Below are 18,388 nucleotides of genomic sequence, written 5' to 3' on the forward strand. Positions count from 1 at the left end.
GCGTCAATATGTGTGTGAACTGTCCTCCTAACAACGTTTCCATATTTTTCCATTCAGAATTATGTCTAATGATGAGTGGACAAAAAGAAATGTGATTAGAAGCTTCCTTTTTCTATGAAGGAAATACTTTAGCCAATGAGAAATGTAAAGGAAAATTTATCAATACAACTGCCTAATCAATGGGCTCAAAATGGGATTTTCTCAATCCATTTCCCCCATATGTTGGTACATAAAAGTATATAAAACACATTTTAAATAAAACAAAAAATATTCCTTGATTTAGAGAACACATGATAAAATGAATAGGCCTAAATTATGCAATGATTTATGCAAATTTATATCATTTTGGAGAATAAATTAAATGTTCAGTGAATGATTCCTGTTGAGCAGGAAGTAAGGATAGGATGTTTGATGATCCCTTGGTTTTTAAAATATATTTATTATGTATAAGGATGCTTGTGGTGTCATTGGAGTTGCATTAGTTGAAGACATAAACATGTGTGTACTTTGGTATGTAGATAATGGCATATTGTTGGATGAGAACTCAAATAATTTGCAATGACTATTAGATAGATTACATGTTGCAATGAAAAGTATGTATCAGAAAATTAATGAATCAGATAAGGGTAATTTAACAGACAAAATAGAGTGAATACTTTCAAGTAGATGAATTTGTCTGTTTTGATAGAATGTTTAGTGAAGATGTGAAAATTGAGAAATTTAAAAATATACAAACTCTGGTAGAAAGGTAGTGAATTTTGTGAGGTCTGTTGTGAAGACTGATTACTTGCTGAAAGAAGTAAAACATTTGCAAGAGTGTGCTTCTGAGCTTTTTGTTATATGGAAGTGGAAATTATGTAATGTATGTCAGGAAAAACACAAACAAGAATAAGTTGCACTCAGTAGGAGTTGTTATAAATCAAGAAGATATAGAGTTAAGAATAAATAGATCATGAATGAATGTGGATTGAATACAAAAGTGAATGATCAATGTGAAGTAAGCCTATTGAGGTGATTTAGTTGTATGGAAAAAAATGAATGAAAGCCACATTGCAAAACATTGAAAAGTGAATGAGCTGAAAGGAAGGGGAAGGTAGAAATTGATTTTTTTTCTTACAGCTACTAGTGCTTCTTGATTTTTCTTGATGTGACCTGCGTAATGTTGTTTATTCTGAAATGTAATATAAGTTCAATCAAAAAAGGTAACTGCAGTCCTGTCAACATAGGCACGTTATTTACTAAACATACAGGCAGTCCTCAATTTATGACCACTGTTGGGACCAGAATTGCTAAGCAAGGTGATTGTTGAGTGAGTCTGGGCAGATTTACAGTCTTTTTTTGCCATGGTTGTTAAGCAAAATACTGCAGTTGTTAAGTAATTCATGTGATTGTTAAGTGAATCTGGCTGCACCGATTGACTTTGCTTGTCAGAAGCCAGCTGGGAAGGTTGCCAATAGTCAATCACTTGGCCGGGGATGCTGCAGCCCTTGTGAAATATATGCTGGCTGCCAAGCAGCTGAATTTTGATCATGTGACCACAGGGGATGCTGCAATGGTTGTAAGTATGAGTTAGTTATAAGTCACATTTTTCATTGCTGTTATAATTTTGAACAGTTGCTAAAGAAATGGCTGTATGTTGAGGACCACCTGTATTTTATTTTCACATGTAGAGCAGTGTAATACAATACTAAAGGAAACTTGTTCCAGTTTGAGATTTTTTTAAATACTTTTTTGTTTCAGTTTCTTTTGGTGTAATGTTGCTGATTTAAATAAAGATGCTGATGATTATTATTTTTTTTTTACAATTTTGATGATTCCATATTTAGGTACATATTTAAAGTTGCATAGAATAGGGTTTGGTCATATTATAAGGATGATATATTGCCAAAATCAAATTTGGGAATAAAGCTTTCTTGTTTAAGTGTGGCTCATAAGTATACTTGTAAAGGACTTCAAAATAGTTTCTATAACATTATTTCAGAATTGAAATGAAATACAGTTTAATCTAAATTTCAATTTTTAAGAAAGTCAATTCAAATCAGATGCCAACTAATTTTGGCTCTCCCTTTGACAATTATTTTGGTTTGAATTTAATCTAGTATTAGATTGTAGCCTTGGATTTTATTGCAAATCTAACACCTTTATTGTATACCTGACCTACATCTTTCATTTGTGGATTCCCTTGTGAGCACTAAATGTATCTGGCTATTAACACTCAGCCTGGGTGTCTGAATAAACATTGGATGCGTAATTCAATCTAGGCATTTTTTTCTCTTTTATATATTTTTCTCAAGGGGACTCTAGCTGCAGTCTGTACTGAAGCAATCATTAATCTATCAGGATTTCATGTATCCCATCATAGAGCATTGAAAAGATTCTCTAGAGCTATTTTTTTTCCTATTTGTTACTTCCATGTTACAACATATTATGGTAGCTAAAATATGCATAATATTCCCTATTCATCAAAAATATGGAGATGTCTTTTTATAAAGCAGTGAATATTTCAAGGCTGTTTGGTCATAGAGAACAATCTTAACCCTGAGTATCAGAAATACATCAATAGTATCTCAGAATTGCAAGACACTCTTGTACTAGCTGTCAATCAGTTTATATAAACATCATGCAAATTAAATTGTGCTATCAAAGCAATTTGCTGTGGCCTTTGGTTCATGCTGCATTTCAGTTTATAAAACAACGACAATATACGAGTATAAAACACGAGTTCTCTCTAGGAACGATATAAGATTTTATCTTATATAGAACGTTTAAGAAAACACCCGTCTACAATATAATACAAACATCTTACTTGACTCTCAGTCGGAATTAATAGGATCATTACGTATGATATCCGAAAATAAACCAATCAATAAGGTAATTTATCTAAATCATCTTTTTGCTAAATGTATCCAAGGTAGTTTACAATTTAAAATAATGGCATGTACTTCATGGTTATAAGTTAAAAGATCAAGGAAGAGGAAAATGAGTGTATTGTTCTGTTCATACATAATTGCATGTTAAGGAATGATCATTGTTGCTTATGCATCAAAACAAACATCATCTGAATGCTAGAGAAAAAATATTTGTATTCCTACGGGTGGAGGATGGGGTGGGAAATGGGGAATAATCAAGAGTCGCAGAACACAATTCTTGATGGAGATTAAGCCTAAAGAAAGGATAGGCAATTTTGGCCAGGGACCACATTGTGTGTTCTCTCTTTGGCCTTTGAGGGATTCAAGAGGGCATGGCTGTTGATGCATGGGCTTGTGAGGTGGTTATCCTTCAGATTTTTCACTTCTCAAATTTTGCCATTCAGTTTTCATCTTTACAAATATACCAAAATAATGCTTTAATATAACTGACTTCTAGAATGCTAACTTTGAAAGAAGGCAAGGCTATGGCATATTTAAATTTAAATGCCTGTTTTGTATGGATTAATATGAGCTTTATGTGAGTTGGAGTGGAATGAACACATGGTAAATGGCTTGATCTGGAATTAGATGGATTTCTCCATTGCTTGTAGTCCTAGCTATTTTTGTGCATGGAAATCAATTTTTTTTTCAAACTAATGTGCTACTGTTTGGAACATTAAAAAGTGCCCTTCAATGCATTTTTCTTTTTATATGAGATAGTGAAATTAAGAACAAATTTTATAACCCTACACATAACCATGCTGCTAAAATTCCAATTGGTTGCTGTGGCAGCCTTGGACTTGATTTTAGACCACTCTTCCTCTTTTATCCCTCCCCTCTGCCCCCAAAACTTTCCATCCTTCTTTTGATTTTTACACATAGTTTGGGGGAGGGGGAAGGTTTGCAAGCTTCAGTACAACTAATTTGCTTTTGACAAAAGTTTTTGCTTTGTCTCTTACCTTGTTAGGATACGAATTAATGTAACTTTTGTATAAATGTTAGCAACAGCAAAAGCCCATCTGGCCCTGCAAATGATAACTGGATTCTTTCAGCATTTTATGACTTGAGGTTCTGGCAGACTTTAATCTGATTCTTCTAGGCTTCTGCCAAAGTTTTTTTTTTAAAGTTAGAATCTAACAAACTCTTTTAGAGAGAAAAATTACACAAATATCTTGCCATTTCATTTTTTAATCTATTTCTATTATTGCTGACATTTAAATTCTTATAAAATCTAATTATAGAGTAAAATTGCTTGCTTTGTTAAACAAGTGGTCATGGTGCTGAATATCTGTTTTATACCAATATTAATTCTCTTTGTATATAATAATGCTAACTTTTTTCTTGGCCTTGTTTTGTTCAGAGCTGCCCAGAAACTTAACCTGTCCTCAAAGAAAAAGAAGCATCATGCACCTTTGCTGCATTCCCATGGTGTCTCTCTCTACGCCACTAATTTTAGTGGCATCCTACAGATGTATCCTCCTCCAGCACCACCATGCCTTTTAAGAGCTGTATCAAAAGTCAAAGACAACCCAGGAATTGGAAAGGTATTTAAATCTCTGTTAATTCTCTAGTTGCTTCTTCAATAATAATGAAGAATTGGATAGCCAAATGTATTCTGACTGGAATGAATCTGATCTAATATAGATAAACAGTTTGTTCTTGTTGACAAGAATGTAATCCATGGTTACAGATTCCTGGTATTTCAGAAGCAGATCATGATAGTGGATGGACATAAATTTTAATTTCAGTTGGCACCTTTTTGCTAAGCTGCATCTGAAAGCTGCTGCAAAGAAAGCTGTCCCAAAGAAGAGCTTTTGGAGAGATGCTGAAACATTGATAATAGTAGGTCTGTTAGGACTACGCTGAAACTTTGGGAAACCTTTTTCAAATATGGGTGTTCCCTTTTTCATATTTATGTCTAAGATTATGTGGAAGTTATTTGGTAAAAATTATCTGTGCAGAATTTTTCTGCACAGTCTGAAGATTAACTTCTCGCACCCCCCCCCCTCCTTACCCATGGATCCCTTATGTAGTGTCACTCTCTGGATACAATATGAGCACAGATATATTGAAGTTTTGCTGCGGTACCAAGGTAGGCCTTAATAGCGGCTTTAACTCATGCTCATTCAGATTCATTCCTCATCGTCCTCCAGCGGCGCTCTAGACGTCTCTTGACCCTTTTCATCTCCCTAAGTTCTTCTATAAACAATGGGGAGTGGTGGGAGGAATGGACCAAGAGAGATCACAGGTCTGATTCTACTGAAGGCCTTGGACACCTCCCAGTTCTAGACTGGGCCAGAGCCTCAGTAGGACCATGCAGCAGAGTTTCAGGTATAACCCTCAGTTTCCTTTGGAGTCCCACCAAATCCATCAGTTGCTGGAGGCAGATCAGTTCAATAGGTGCTACCTCCCTTCAGAGGGCGATAAGAACCTCAAAGTCACCAGGATGTGATCTAACTATGACAAAAGGCACAGAGGTGGCTCCCCTCTCAGATCACGTTGCCATTGCTCTGACAAGATGATGTCTGGTTTGTGGCCACTGTTTCATGAATGACCTAGGATAGGCCCATGGTTGCCATGGTGGTCTTGAACTCCTGAGTTGCCTCCAAGGCCCACCCCAAAGAAAGCAAATTAATGATAAATTAAGAAGTTTTCATTGTGTCTTTTGTCTGCTAGTTGGTGTTCATGGATATGTTTTGCTAGTCATATGCCTGTCTGCCCTACATAATGGCTGTTACAGTCCTTACACTGTATGTTGTAAATGACTCCTGTTTTTATTTCTTGGGCTACTGGATCTTTGATTCACTTAAGATGATTTGGAGGGCTTTAGTTGGTTGGTTTTGAGATGTTTTTGATGTATCACAGTATTATCTTTTTCATAGTTTGCATTGGTTGTACTGTAGTGTGTTGTATGGTCAGGCAAGTTTTAATAATATCCATTTTGCTGGAAGATGTATAGATGATCTGTTTCCTTTTCCTGGGGTTCTTACATAGCTCCTCTTGTGGGAGGTTGAGTTGTTACTTTGGTAATGGAGCATTTGGTTTGCATGGGTAGTCTTACAATAGACTTGTTTCTAATTTGCCACCATTTCCTCTGCTGATGAAAATATCTTGTATGTTGTTGTTTTCTTCTTCCCTTGTGAATTTTATCCTTTTGAAGAAGTTGATAGTTTCATGTCTTCTCTAGTTGTTCCTTTTTATTATGACAAGAGGTTTCTTCTACATACTGGATCCATACTTTTGGTTGCATGTATGGGATCAGTGGTGGGATTCAAATATGTGAACAACCGGTTCTCTGTGTGGATGCTGCTTCTGGAAGTCCGTTGTGGACCTGGGCAACAAAAAATTAGCTACCAGTTCTACCAAACTGGTGCGAACCAGCTGAATCCCACCACTGTATGGGATGCCATATGCATGGAATGCTGTAATGCAGTGTCCAGAAACTATAACAGTCCCATACATATGCCACTTAGAATCATACAGCCAAAATATGGATATTACCCTGTTGTGTAACAAGATGTCTGTAGGAAAACAACCAAACTTAGAGAGCTCTAAAGAGTGCATTGTTCAATTCTGAACTACATATATTATTTTTATTAGTTCTAGATATATCTGCACAACATAAGAGTTTGATGTGAGAATAGTCTCATAAAGTAAAATATTAAGGTTTCCATTTTGCAGCTGAAATTCTGGAATATTTAATGCAGATTGTTAAACTTTGGAAAAAGGAGGAAGGAAGATGTTTATCATATGTCTGTTTATTTGCCTCTATCTATCTATCTATCTATCTATCTATCTATCTATCTATCTATCTATCTATCTATCTATCTATCTATCTATCTATCTATCTATCTATCTATCTATTACAGTTCAAGACAACTCTGAATGGCTAAGATAATGAAGAAGAGAGGAAGGATAGGAAGGGAGGAAAAAGGGAAGGAGGGAGGAAGGAAGAAAGGGAGGGAAGAAGGGGAGATATAAGGAACAGAAGAAAGAAGGAAGAGAGGGTAGAAAAAGGAAGGGATGAAAGGGAGAGAGGAAAGGAGGGAGGGAAGGAAGGAGGGGGAATGTGGAAGTAAGTAAGGAGGCATGGGGAAGTACCTGTAAGTAAGTAGGATAATGACAGAGTGACAGGCAGGGAAGGAAGAAAGGGAAAAAGGGAGGGAGGGAGGNATATATATATATATATATAACTTGCAAGATTTTTTCCCCAGTGTACATATTTCTAAATTACCTTGTCAGATAAAAGTTTGCTCTGTGATTGAGCAAGAGAAAAGGTTAGTGCTTTAAACTTCAAAAATGTGAGCGTTTTGGGAGACCTCAAAAATAAGTCGCATTAACATTTAAGTTCAGTTATGGTAGAATTTATTCTCAGAATTATAGAACTGGAAAGGGTGTCATTAACAACAGCTAGATTTGTCACCAGCTTTTACACTTTTCAGTTCCCTCTCATTAGTTTGAGGTCATTTTAGGCCTCTTTAGAGAGCTGACAAATATTAAAAATATGCAAGGCAAGAATTATTTCCGCTTAAAGTAGTTGGAAGATTCTCAATAAATTATTACATAACACCACAGGGATTGGAGTGTATGTGTTTTAAAAAAATCAGGATGGCAGCCACGACCACACAATTGAAACCCTGTTTTTTTAAAAAAATGACACACTTAATGCATGCAACTCCCTCCAGCTTTAATCATATCATTGCAGCTACCATCTTGATTTTTTTGACTCTCCTGGTGGATGTCCCTGCATGACACAATGTACTATGAAGATGTCAGTATGAAGCATCCCTATGATTTCCCTGATAGATTTTATTAAAATTTATGGAGAATGGTATTCTATAATTTGTCTAAACCCATGTTTCTCAACCTCGGCAACATGAAGATAGATTCAGCTCCCAGAATTCTCCAGCCAAATGGATTCATAACTGGCTGGCCAACTGCATTCAATGTGTAGTCCTTAATGAACTGCATTTACATGGAGGGAAGTATGCAGTGGGGTACCCAAGGTTCTGCCTTAGGCCCAAAATCTTCATAAATGATTTAGATGAGGGGATAGAAGGGCAACTTGTCAAATTTGTAGATGACAAGTTGCCCTTGTCATCTACAGAACAGCCAACACTCCAGAAGATAGGCTCAAGATCCAGAAGGATCTTGACAGATTTAAATACTGGGCATATAGCTAACTAAATGAAATTCAGTGTTGAGAAAAGTAAGGTTTTACAGTTAGGTAAGAAAAACCAAATGCACAGGTGTAGAATATATGGTACCTGGCTCAATAGCAGTAATTGTGAGAGGAATCTTAGTGGACAACAACTTAAAAATGAGCCAGCAGTGTGCTGCAGCTGCCAAAAAAGTCAACAGTCCTAGGCTGTTTTAACAGATAGATAGAATCAAGAAATGTTAGTACTGCTTTATAATGCCTTGGTAAAACCAAATTTGGAATATTGCATCTACATGTTGAGACTCTAGAAAGAGTGCAGAGAAGAGCAACAAAGTTGATCAGGGGACTGGAGGCTAAAACATACATAGAAAGGTTGCAAGAATTGGGTATGTCTGATTTAATGAAAAGAAAGACCAGGGTGACATGATAGCAATGTTCCAATATTTGAGGGACTGCCACAAAGAAGAGGTAGTCAAGCTATTTTCCAAAGCACTTGAAGACAGAACAAGAAGTAACAGATGGAAATGAATCAAGGAGAGAACCAACCTAGAAATAAGGAGAAATTTCCTGACAGTTAGAACAATCCATCAGTGGAATAGCTTGCCTTCAGAAGTTGTGGGTACTCCAACACTGGAGGTTTTTAAGAAGAGATTGGACAGCCATTCATCTGAAATGGTAGGTCTCTGCTTGAACAAGTGTTTGGGATAGAAGACCTCCAAGATCCTTCCAACTCTGTCATTCTGTTATTTAAAAAAAATGGAATAATTTCTTTGTGTAGTCTCATTGAGCACTGTTAAATTTAATGTCAAACTAGTAAGGAAGATGTTTGAAAGCCATTTAGTACTGTGATCCAAAGAAATTAGATTATGCTCAGTTTCTGACATTAATGTGCTACTTAAGATAATTCATCAGATTGTGGTATTTAAAAAAAGACATCCTTTTTACAAGTGGTGCTCTGCATTCTAATTTGACTTTATTTTCCCTCTTTCTGGAATTGTAGATAACTTTTTTCAATGCAAAACATTATTTTTCTTTGAACTCTTTTCCGCACATGCTTTGTAATTTAATGTCATTTACCAGACTAACAGGAGGTGTTAGTTTTATTCCGAAAATCCTTTCAATTTTTAAAACAACAGAATAAAAGAATAACAGAATAACAGAGTTGGACGGGACCAGAGTTCTTCTGGTCCAATCTCCAATCTCCTGCTCAAGCAGGAAACCCTATACCATTTCAGACAAATGACTGTCCAGTCTCTTCTTGAAAACCTCCAGTGTTGGAGCATTCACAACTTCTGGAGGCAGGTTGTTCCACTGGTTAATTGTTCTAACTGTCAGGAAGTTTCTCCTTAGTTCTAGGTTGCTTCTCTCTTTGATTAGTTTCCATCCGTTGCTTCTTGTACTGTCTTCAAGTGCTTTAAAGGAATTTATTTATCTTTTTGTTTTAAGCAATATAAAGCTGTGTGTGTGTGTATGCATGGGAACCAAGAAAAAAATCCATCACTTAATATATCGAGAAATCATATATTTAGTTCTTTCATTTTTTAAAATATTTGATTTTTTAATCTCTTCTCGTCAGCCATAACTGAACACAATTTACTAACCCCACATAGACTTTCTTCAACTGCTTGTATGTCCTCATCAGTTCTTCTTATGATAGTTGTTGGATGGATAACAAATAGCTATTTAACTTTGTCATCTTTATTGTTACTTGTTTCCTAATAACTTCAGTGTAATTTTCAGTATAAATCATTTCAGATCATGTCTAGATCTGATTTGGTCACCACCTTCCTTCCTTCTACTTTAAAGCCTTAAGGCATTTTGTAAAACTAGAATAATAGTAATCTCCATTATAGGATTGAAGTCAGATGAAATGAAGTTTACCATGATGATATAAAGTAATAATATAATAATAAACCAACCTGATTTTTGTTTATTGTCTTGTATTGATAATTAATGCACAGAAAATACATAGTCTCTCTTGTGAATGCTTTTAATGAATGAATCAAAAGGTGGAAAGTTGCAAGGAATACATACTGTATTTCATTCTGTATCTACTTTTTTAAAAAAGTGGTTTCATGCCAGCCACTGGGGAAAAGAGAATCAATTGTCACTTAGTATAGACTATAATATGAAAAGAGTAACGTGACAGTACTTCTTTTAGGTTCTCCCAAGAAAGTTTAATAGTTGTTCTCTTAGTATAACAATTCTTGCATATAAAAGTGCCATAAGCAGAAGCAGTGCAGTATATGAAGAATATCTAGGGACCAAATCTACAAGTTATATTCTTCTCAGTCAGTGGTAAGACTGTGGGTGATTTCAGATGGGAACACCTTAAAGTGCAGAAGCAGAAGCAGAATGGGGTTGTTATATCCTTTTCAGGCCTCTTAAAATTTTCATATAAGAGAAAATAAGGGAAGAAAAACAACTGGATCAAATCAGAGTTGAATTGTGGAGTCCTCTCTGAACTTGATTGTTTGCTTGCAGAAATTTGGTTTCTGACCATATGTTCTTGATATCAGGAATATAATGTAAGAGGGAAAACATTTGGTTTTGTTCTTGTTACAATATTACTACTACTACTACTACTACTACTACTACTACTACTACTACTACTACGAATAATAAGAATAATAATAAAGTTGGAAGGGACCTTGGAGGTAATCTAGTCATTCAGTCATTAAAAGTTGGAAACCTTTGCAAATCTACTATAAATCACCCAAAGAACTAATAGTAGGGCTGCCATTTGCTTCTCCTTTCTTCAGAAAAATGATACAATATCTGATTTCAGCCTAGGAGATTATGGCCCACATTTATTTGTTTGCTTATTGATGGGTCAGCATTATTAAAGAGTTTACCCATATTATCATGTATCAGCCTTAAATCCAGTGCAAATTAAAACTCAAGTCACTTCCAAAATATTAGGATTATATTTGGCTCTAACTAGATGCCTGCTGAGAGCAATAAAATTCATTCAACTAAATGTTTAACTAAACAAACCAGCCTTTAGGACTGTTCTTCAAGTGATGAGAAGTTTTAACAAACTTCAAATGAGGCTAAAAAGAACTGCAATTCTTGATCTTGAAGTGCAGATAATTGATACAGGTAATATAAGTTACCTTTCCAGTAATTCAATTCCAAACCATTTAAGGCTTGAAAAGTAATATTTTCAATTTTATTGAAATACAGAATATTCAACTCTTTTGTTATTTCCAGTTCATGTTGGAAATAAAAATAGTTATAGTCTCAATCTCCTGAACCAATGTCTGGAACTCTGAGCTGGATAAGGGTGAACAAATGGAGTCTTATCAAAATAGGTTTGCTATTCCCTAAGAGCATTGTTAAGAAGTCTTCCTTGGATGTCAGGTTATAGCAGCTAGCTTTTCAAAGCAGGTCAAGGTTAGATGTGGTTTGTACTTCACTGGGGCCCACAAAGATTCTCATGAATGTAGATTATTTAGATTATATTAGAAAATACCCCCCCCCCCAAATCTTGAAAGGATATAATATTAAGTAATATTCATATTCTCAACAGTTTTCCTAGGCTGAAGTCCATTTCCATGCTGCCCCTGTCTGGAAAGCCTGACATGGCCTCAAAGGAATAGAATATAGAATCATAGGACTGAAAGGGACCTCAGAGGTCTTCTAGCCCAACCCCCTCCTCAAGGCAGGAGTCTTATACCATCCCAGTTAAGTGGTTGTCCAATCTATTTTTGAAAACCTCCAGTGATGGAGCACCTACAACCCCAGGCTATTCCATTGATTAATTGCTCTGTCAGAAAATTTCTCCTTACTTCTAGGTTGTGTCTCTCTTTGACAAACTTCAACCCATTATTTCTTGTCCTTCCCTCTGATGCTGTAGAGAATAAGTCAATCCTCTCTTCTTTGTGACAGCACCTCAAGTACTGGAAGGCAGTTATCATGGTCCCGCCCCGATCCTTTTCTTCAATAGGCTAGCCCAGGGGTAGGCAACCTTGGCTCTTTTATGACTCGTGGACTGGCTCAGGAATTCTGGGAGTTGAAGTCCACGAGTCATAAAAGAGCCAAGGTTGCCTACCCCTGGGCTAGACATACCTAGGTCCTGCAACTGTTCGTCATACAGTTTAACCTTCAGACCCTTTATCATCTTTGTGAGTATCCCCAGTAAGTTCTAAGGTGAATAGACATTCCAGGAGGGTGACACTATTTAGCATGAGAAGCCTTGACGTGCCAGTTGCATGGCTGAGTTATGGGGTTTCACTGTGTGACTTCCCCCTTGTATTTTTTTCCTGTGCCCAGCCTGTGCTTCTACATTGCACCTAGCATTTTGAGCACCTACAAAATACTGCTGCAGGCTGCAGCACCTATAGTGCAGGAAACCAAGGAAGAAAGCTTTATAGCTTAATAATAATACATGTGTCCTACACGTAGGAGATTCTAAAAGGGGAAGTGGAAAAAAAAACTGCTGGAAAACCTGCACATTCATTTGCAATCAGTGTAGAGAAGACAGTAATCTAATTTAGTGTAAAAATAGTAACTTCCTGCATTCCTTCTGGCTTTTGTGTTTGATATAATATTTTCCATATATGTGTTTATATCAGTCTTAATTGTTCAAAAAATGAAAATGAAATTTAAATTTGTTTGGGGGGCTCTGCTTTACATGTTTTGTTGTATATGTGTATGTGAATGTTTAAGAGAGTATTCGTTTGATTTGTTTTCATTTCAGCATCAGCTTAACATGCCGTTAAAATGACAGGAATAGAAGCATTTCAAAGTGTGTATGTTGTTTCTGTAACCTTCTGTCTCCCAGTTATTTTTATTATTTTTAAAAGGGTAGTTTTGCACAGTGGTAGGATTTCCTTCACTAATCCCGTTGAACACCACACCCACCAGCACTTTTCTCTTGGACTCATACTGAAATGTATAAATCCGAGAAGTTCAGCAGTTTAATGTTAACCTACCATGTTTAAACCCACATGAATTACTGAAGCAGTTAATTAGCAAGATAGTTGTGTGATTTGCATAATACAGACAGCCTCATGAATAAAGACAAGCATCCATTCTTATGAGGATGCTTAGAAGGGCTGCCATGCATGCATTTGTTTTAGGATAATTTGCAGGAATTATAATTGGTTTGTAGAAGAACCCTTACAGCTTGATTTCTAAACATGCTGATTATGATCATGCAGTTAACATAACCAACAACTTGAAATATATGACTGTCATATTGTTCTCTACCCTGTAACAAAACACAAGGAAACTATATTAAAGTGATTTAAAAAGACATAGAATTCAAGATTAGGAGGAGGTAAACCCTACACTCTCTCATCCTCAACTGTCACCTTGAAGTTTTACCAAGTGATGGGAATCTATTTTGAGAAGACATGTCTACAAACATGTGTATGTTTGTTTCTTTGAGAACTCAAGCTCAGTTTATCAGAGTTTGATTTTTCATGAAAATGAAACTTACATTCAAATATCTGGATGGTCCTCATTGTATATGCTGATGCTGTTCTCAGCATATATTTGGGAGGTAGACCTGTCCTTCTCTGTCATCACGATAAGTTCAGTGCATTTTTGTAAGACCTTCATTAGAGCTTTTTGTCTGCTATGAGCCTCAAATATTCTCCTTTATTGAATAATGCTGGTTTGGTATCCTGAGGATTATAGAACCCAAATTTAAAAAACCAATTGAATAAAGCAACCTCTTGTTTGTTTAGCACTTTGTCCATGGAGAACCAAGGCAGATAATACTCATCTTCTGGGCTTTCCTATGTCTTCCTGATGTAATTGTTAATATCTTTATTAATTCTGGTGTTAAAGTCTCCAGTCAGTAAAATATCTGCATTTGTCAGCAATTGGCAGCTCTTTTCAAAACCATTTGCAGAGAGGACCAAATCTTAAACTGCATGTTTAAACTTGCCAACAGAGAAATAAATATCAATACAAAGAGTTGGCCCAAAGGATTTATTTATCTAACTGGATTATCTGGATGTGATTGTTATCAGATCAATCCCTCTTCTGTATAGTTCCCTTAAAGTCACCCGAAATAAAAGTTGATATTATTCACTTGTTCTTTCATGAAAATCCAATTTCATTGGTGGAGGAAAAACCTAAAAAAAAGAGAGGGGGAAATATTCTGGTACCGTATCTTCTGTAGGAAAATAATCTCAATTTTTTCCAAGTATTGTTTAAAGTGGGTATCCACAAGCTTGTTCTGACTATCTGGTAATGTTTCAAGGAATGACTTTAATATTTCCAGGGGCCCTGGGAGCCAATTAGTCAGCAGTGTTCGGAGTCTTATGCTTCTGCCAAATTTCAGGAAAGTGTACAAGACTATAGGGAACCTATAGTAGGACATCATGAATTTTGCTTTCACAAATCAAATCTGTCTTGTTTTATCGATTCATTTTCTGAAGCTGAGGGGTCCCCTTAATCTTTCTCAGAGCCTTGGTGGCACAGTGGTTAAAAGTATAATATTGCAGGCAAACTTTGCCCACAGCCTGGAGTTCGATCCTGACTGGCTCAAGATTGACTCAGCCTTCCATCCTTCCGAGGTTGGTAAATTGAGGAGCCAGATTGTTGGGGGCATTATGAAAATACATAGTAAACCGCCTAGACCAGGGGTGTCAAACTGCCAGCCGGTGGGCCGGTTTCATCATACCGAAGCCGCGCCCACCCCATTGCCAGCAATGCAAAAAGAGTCGCAATACGTCACAACATGTCACGTGATGTGGCGAGTTGGACACCCGTGGCCTAGAGAGTGCTGTAAAGTGCTATGGGGCAGTATAGTGTAAGTCCAAATGCTATTGCTATTCCTCAGTCAGAGAGGTAGTGGGAGTATAGTGAATTTGTTCATAGTCAGATCCATCTCTGTTGTCATTGCATAGTCATCCAGTTTCAGTGTGATATTCCTCATTGGGGGTAGGGGTTTCCTATATTGCAATGGATTCATTTGCTAGGACAAATGAATCCATAGTGTATTTGAAACATAGCTTCTCATCTACTAAAACAATGATTTTAAAGAAGCAGGCTCTCAACAGCAGCTCCTCTTTTATGATCCTTTCACTTAAATGCTGATTAACCACTATGGAACAAAAGATGGATGAGAAAATAGATATTTATACCTGTATATTTTTTTTCTTGAAATCTCCTAAGCTTGGTCAGATGTTATAGTGGCAGAGGTAAGTTCAAAGAAGATACTGATAATTCCTAGTTAAATAGAAGATTTTTTTATATTCAAATCATGTATGCTCACACATCTGGTGTGAAACGATGCATAGCAGGAACTTTGTATCTTTATCTGCATGACTAGATCAACTTTGTGCAAGAGATGTACAAATTCTAAGTTTCTTAAGACATATCTGAGAATTTTTGTAGAGAATCTGCAGTGCTTTTCTCTTAAAATGAGGTCATTCATTGCCACTAAATGGAGAAATACAAAACTAATCTTACTATAATTAAGATTTATTAATTATAAATAATTAAATGGACAAAAATGAATACATCTCAGGTCTGGTGTATTCATATTTTGAAATTTGTGTAGCTTTCAGTGTGCACAAATGAGATTGCATCGCTGTGGGAGAAATATTGGCTTGCAGTGAATTACGTAAATTAATGTCTTACGCATCTTCTTTTTCTTCCTTGAAATTGCTAGTTTTGTGCCATTGCTTTTGCATCTATAGCTTTTATTTTCTTTGCTTCACGTAAGTGCATGGCAATAACCAGCCTGAGTTTTTTCTCTCTCTTGCTGTTGTTGATTGAGTGGATTGTGACCTTCAGGGAAGCACCTTCATCCCTAAAGCAATGAATAGTGATTGCAGGGTTTTCATCAGTATCTAGTTATTGGCCTGTGGGGTTTAAAGAATTTTTTTTTTGAGATCTCCCTTTGATCTCTGGCCTCCTCCTCCTCCTTTCAGGGTTACCTAGTTTAAACACCCCATCTAATGATGGCCTCACATCTCCCTCCAGATGTGGGATAGGTAATTAAAGGAAAGAGAGATGCCATGTATTTGATCCACAATCACATGGAACATGCTATTTTGAGGGCATTTCCTTTCTTCTTTCTGGTTCTTGTTTGTGATACAACAGAGAACTGATAGGATTTGGAGCGAAGAATATGTCTTAATCTTTGGGTTGTAATATATAGGTGGCTAACTGCTCACATAAATATAGGAGAAATTGTTCTTCTATCTAAAGCAGGGCTAGAACGTTTTACAATATTTACTGTTAATCTGTTTGCTGTATTGAACATCAGACTCAATCACTCAATCACTCTCCCTTTCTCACACATAGGTGTACATACACAGGCATACAAAAAATTGGGAATTATGCTTGATATTATATATTTATGCAAAAGTATATGTTCCCCAGCCCATGAAGTTTGAATGGAAGAGATTTACTATTATTTCTATTTGCATCCATGTTTAAGAGCAGCAGGGTGGAAAGTATTTCTTGTACTGATCAGTTTCTTTAAAAAAGGAGGTGGGGAGGCTTGCAAATTGTCCTTTCAAATTCCAGTTCTTAGATATGAACAGTTAGAATTGTGATAAAGCAATGTTTTTTTCTCACTGTATAATCAGAGGGATTGGCATATCCTACTTATTTCTGTGGCCAATTCCTGTCAGGTCCTGATTCAAATTTTGCAGTCAGGATATGGTTCTTGTTTTCTTTCCATTTCTCCATTTTGCTCTTTTGGATATTGTATTTTTCAACCCTGCCAATATGTCTCAGAAACATTTAATTGGGCTGGAATAGTCTTTTCTTGTTTCCTAGATAAACCAAGGGATATAAATGCTATGAGTGTGACATTTTTTCATGTAGCATAACTGAAGACCATGCCTGATTGAGATAATTCGTTAGATTCTAGTTGTTGAGAAAGTCAGTTTTGGTTCACTGTATTTTATAAACTTAGTTGTATTAGAAGATCAGTTTGTTCTGCTGTTTTTATCTAACATTCTCCTAAGTCAGGGTAAAATCATGATGACTGAAGTGAGCATTGGTGTAGCATTGATAAATGCCACCTATCAAATATAAACAGAATATTCATAGTTATAGTTCCTTATACTTCAGTGCATTTTTTGAATTGATATCCTCTTTGTATATTTATTTACAGAAAATGATACTTACTTGGCCCCTTGGCAACATTCTCAAGGTCGAAGGAACCTCTCTAACATACACTGGTAGTAGCTTCATGCAGCTTTTATTGGAAACTAGTCTTGAATGTGTCACCTACAATACTTACTTTCACTTTGAAGCAATTGCTTATTTTATTTTAAGGTTCAGTTATTTTCTAGGACTGTCATGCCATATTCATATCACATTTAGATGATGGGGGAGATGGAACAGGGAAGAAACCTAAATGCGAAAAAAAAGATAGTGACTTCCCAAAGCTAATATATTTGATGAATATTGTATTTGTGGTAGTAAGTGTTTTTAGCCAAGAGGATTTCAGAAGATAATTAACATTGATGTTTTCCATAAAAATAATGTTCAGATCTGTACTTTGGGAAATATTTCATAGGACAGATAAATATATTTAGAGATGGCAAGGCACTCTGAACTGGTGCTCTTTTTTAGAAATCTATTTCTATCTTCAACATGTTTCAGTTAATTCAGCATATTTTTGGATAGAAAATATAGGTATGCAGTATTTGTGCATATATATTATTTTTATCTGAAGAGTCCAAAAAGTAAATTGGAACAGGGAGAAGGATTCTGTCTCTGACTGAGAGAAAATCTCTCCAGCTCTGTAATTGAGTAGAGTTTGAATCTGAGTTTTTCTCACCCAAATCCTGTGTGTTAAACATTACATAATGCTGGCACTGCAGTGTAATTAATATTTATTGATATACTGCCTTGAACATGGAGGTCGCATTTAGCTCTTGTGATTCATTACCACTGGTAGAACTATCTTTCATGAATTTGTCTTTTCCCTCTTTACATCCATTGAAGACAGCAGCTGTCATTATATACTTGTAATAGCAAATTCCTCCATATGTTTTAGACTGAGTAAAACATGAATGCACAAGGCTACCTACTTTTGCCTTTTTTATTTCTGCTTTGTACATTATTGTATAATGTTCTGAACATGATGTGTGGAAGCTCACTGTAATAAATACCTACACTGATGCAAGTGGTAGAATATGCAAAGATTTTGTGGGAAAACCTTGTGTTTGAAATTATATGACCAATAATATATTTTTTTGGCAGGCTAATTAATTCAAGCTTAAGACATAGGCTGTAACTCAGTGGAGGAAGACATGCTGTGCATATGAAAGGTCAAAATCAGAAAGAACTCAGAAAGATTCTTATATGAAATCCTCTGTCAGCTACTATATAC

General features: G+C 36.0%; 1 protein-coding gene across 1 annotated transcript in view; it reads left to right on the top strand.

The window, feature by feature from the left end:
* Window positions 1–4,269: 4,269 nt before the first annotated feature.
* Window positions 4,270–18,388, top strand: part of KIF26A (kinesin family member 26A) — a gene marked incomplete at its 5' end in the record, with an annotated part of 36,632 nt that continues 22,513 nt past the window's right edge. The window contains one exon of the mRNA XM_029286154.1: window positions 4,270–4,453. Coding sequence (XP_029141987.1) covers window positions 4,270–4,453 — 184 coding nt within the window. The remainder of the gene's footprint in view (window positions 4,454–18,388) is intronic.

This window comes from Protobothrops mucrosquamatus, unplaced genomic scaffold (genome assembly GCF_001527695.2).
Source record: "Protobothrops mucrosquamatus isolate PMUCROS unplaced genomic scaffold, P.Mucros_1.0 scaffold2988, whole genome shotgun sequence".
Classification (NCBI taxonomy): domain Eukaryota; kingdom Metazoa; phylum Chordata; class Lepidosauria; order Squamata; family Viperidae; genus Protobothrops; species Protobothrops mucrosquamatus.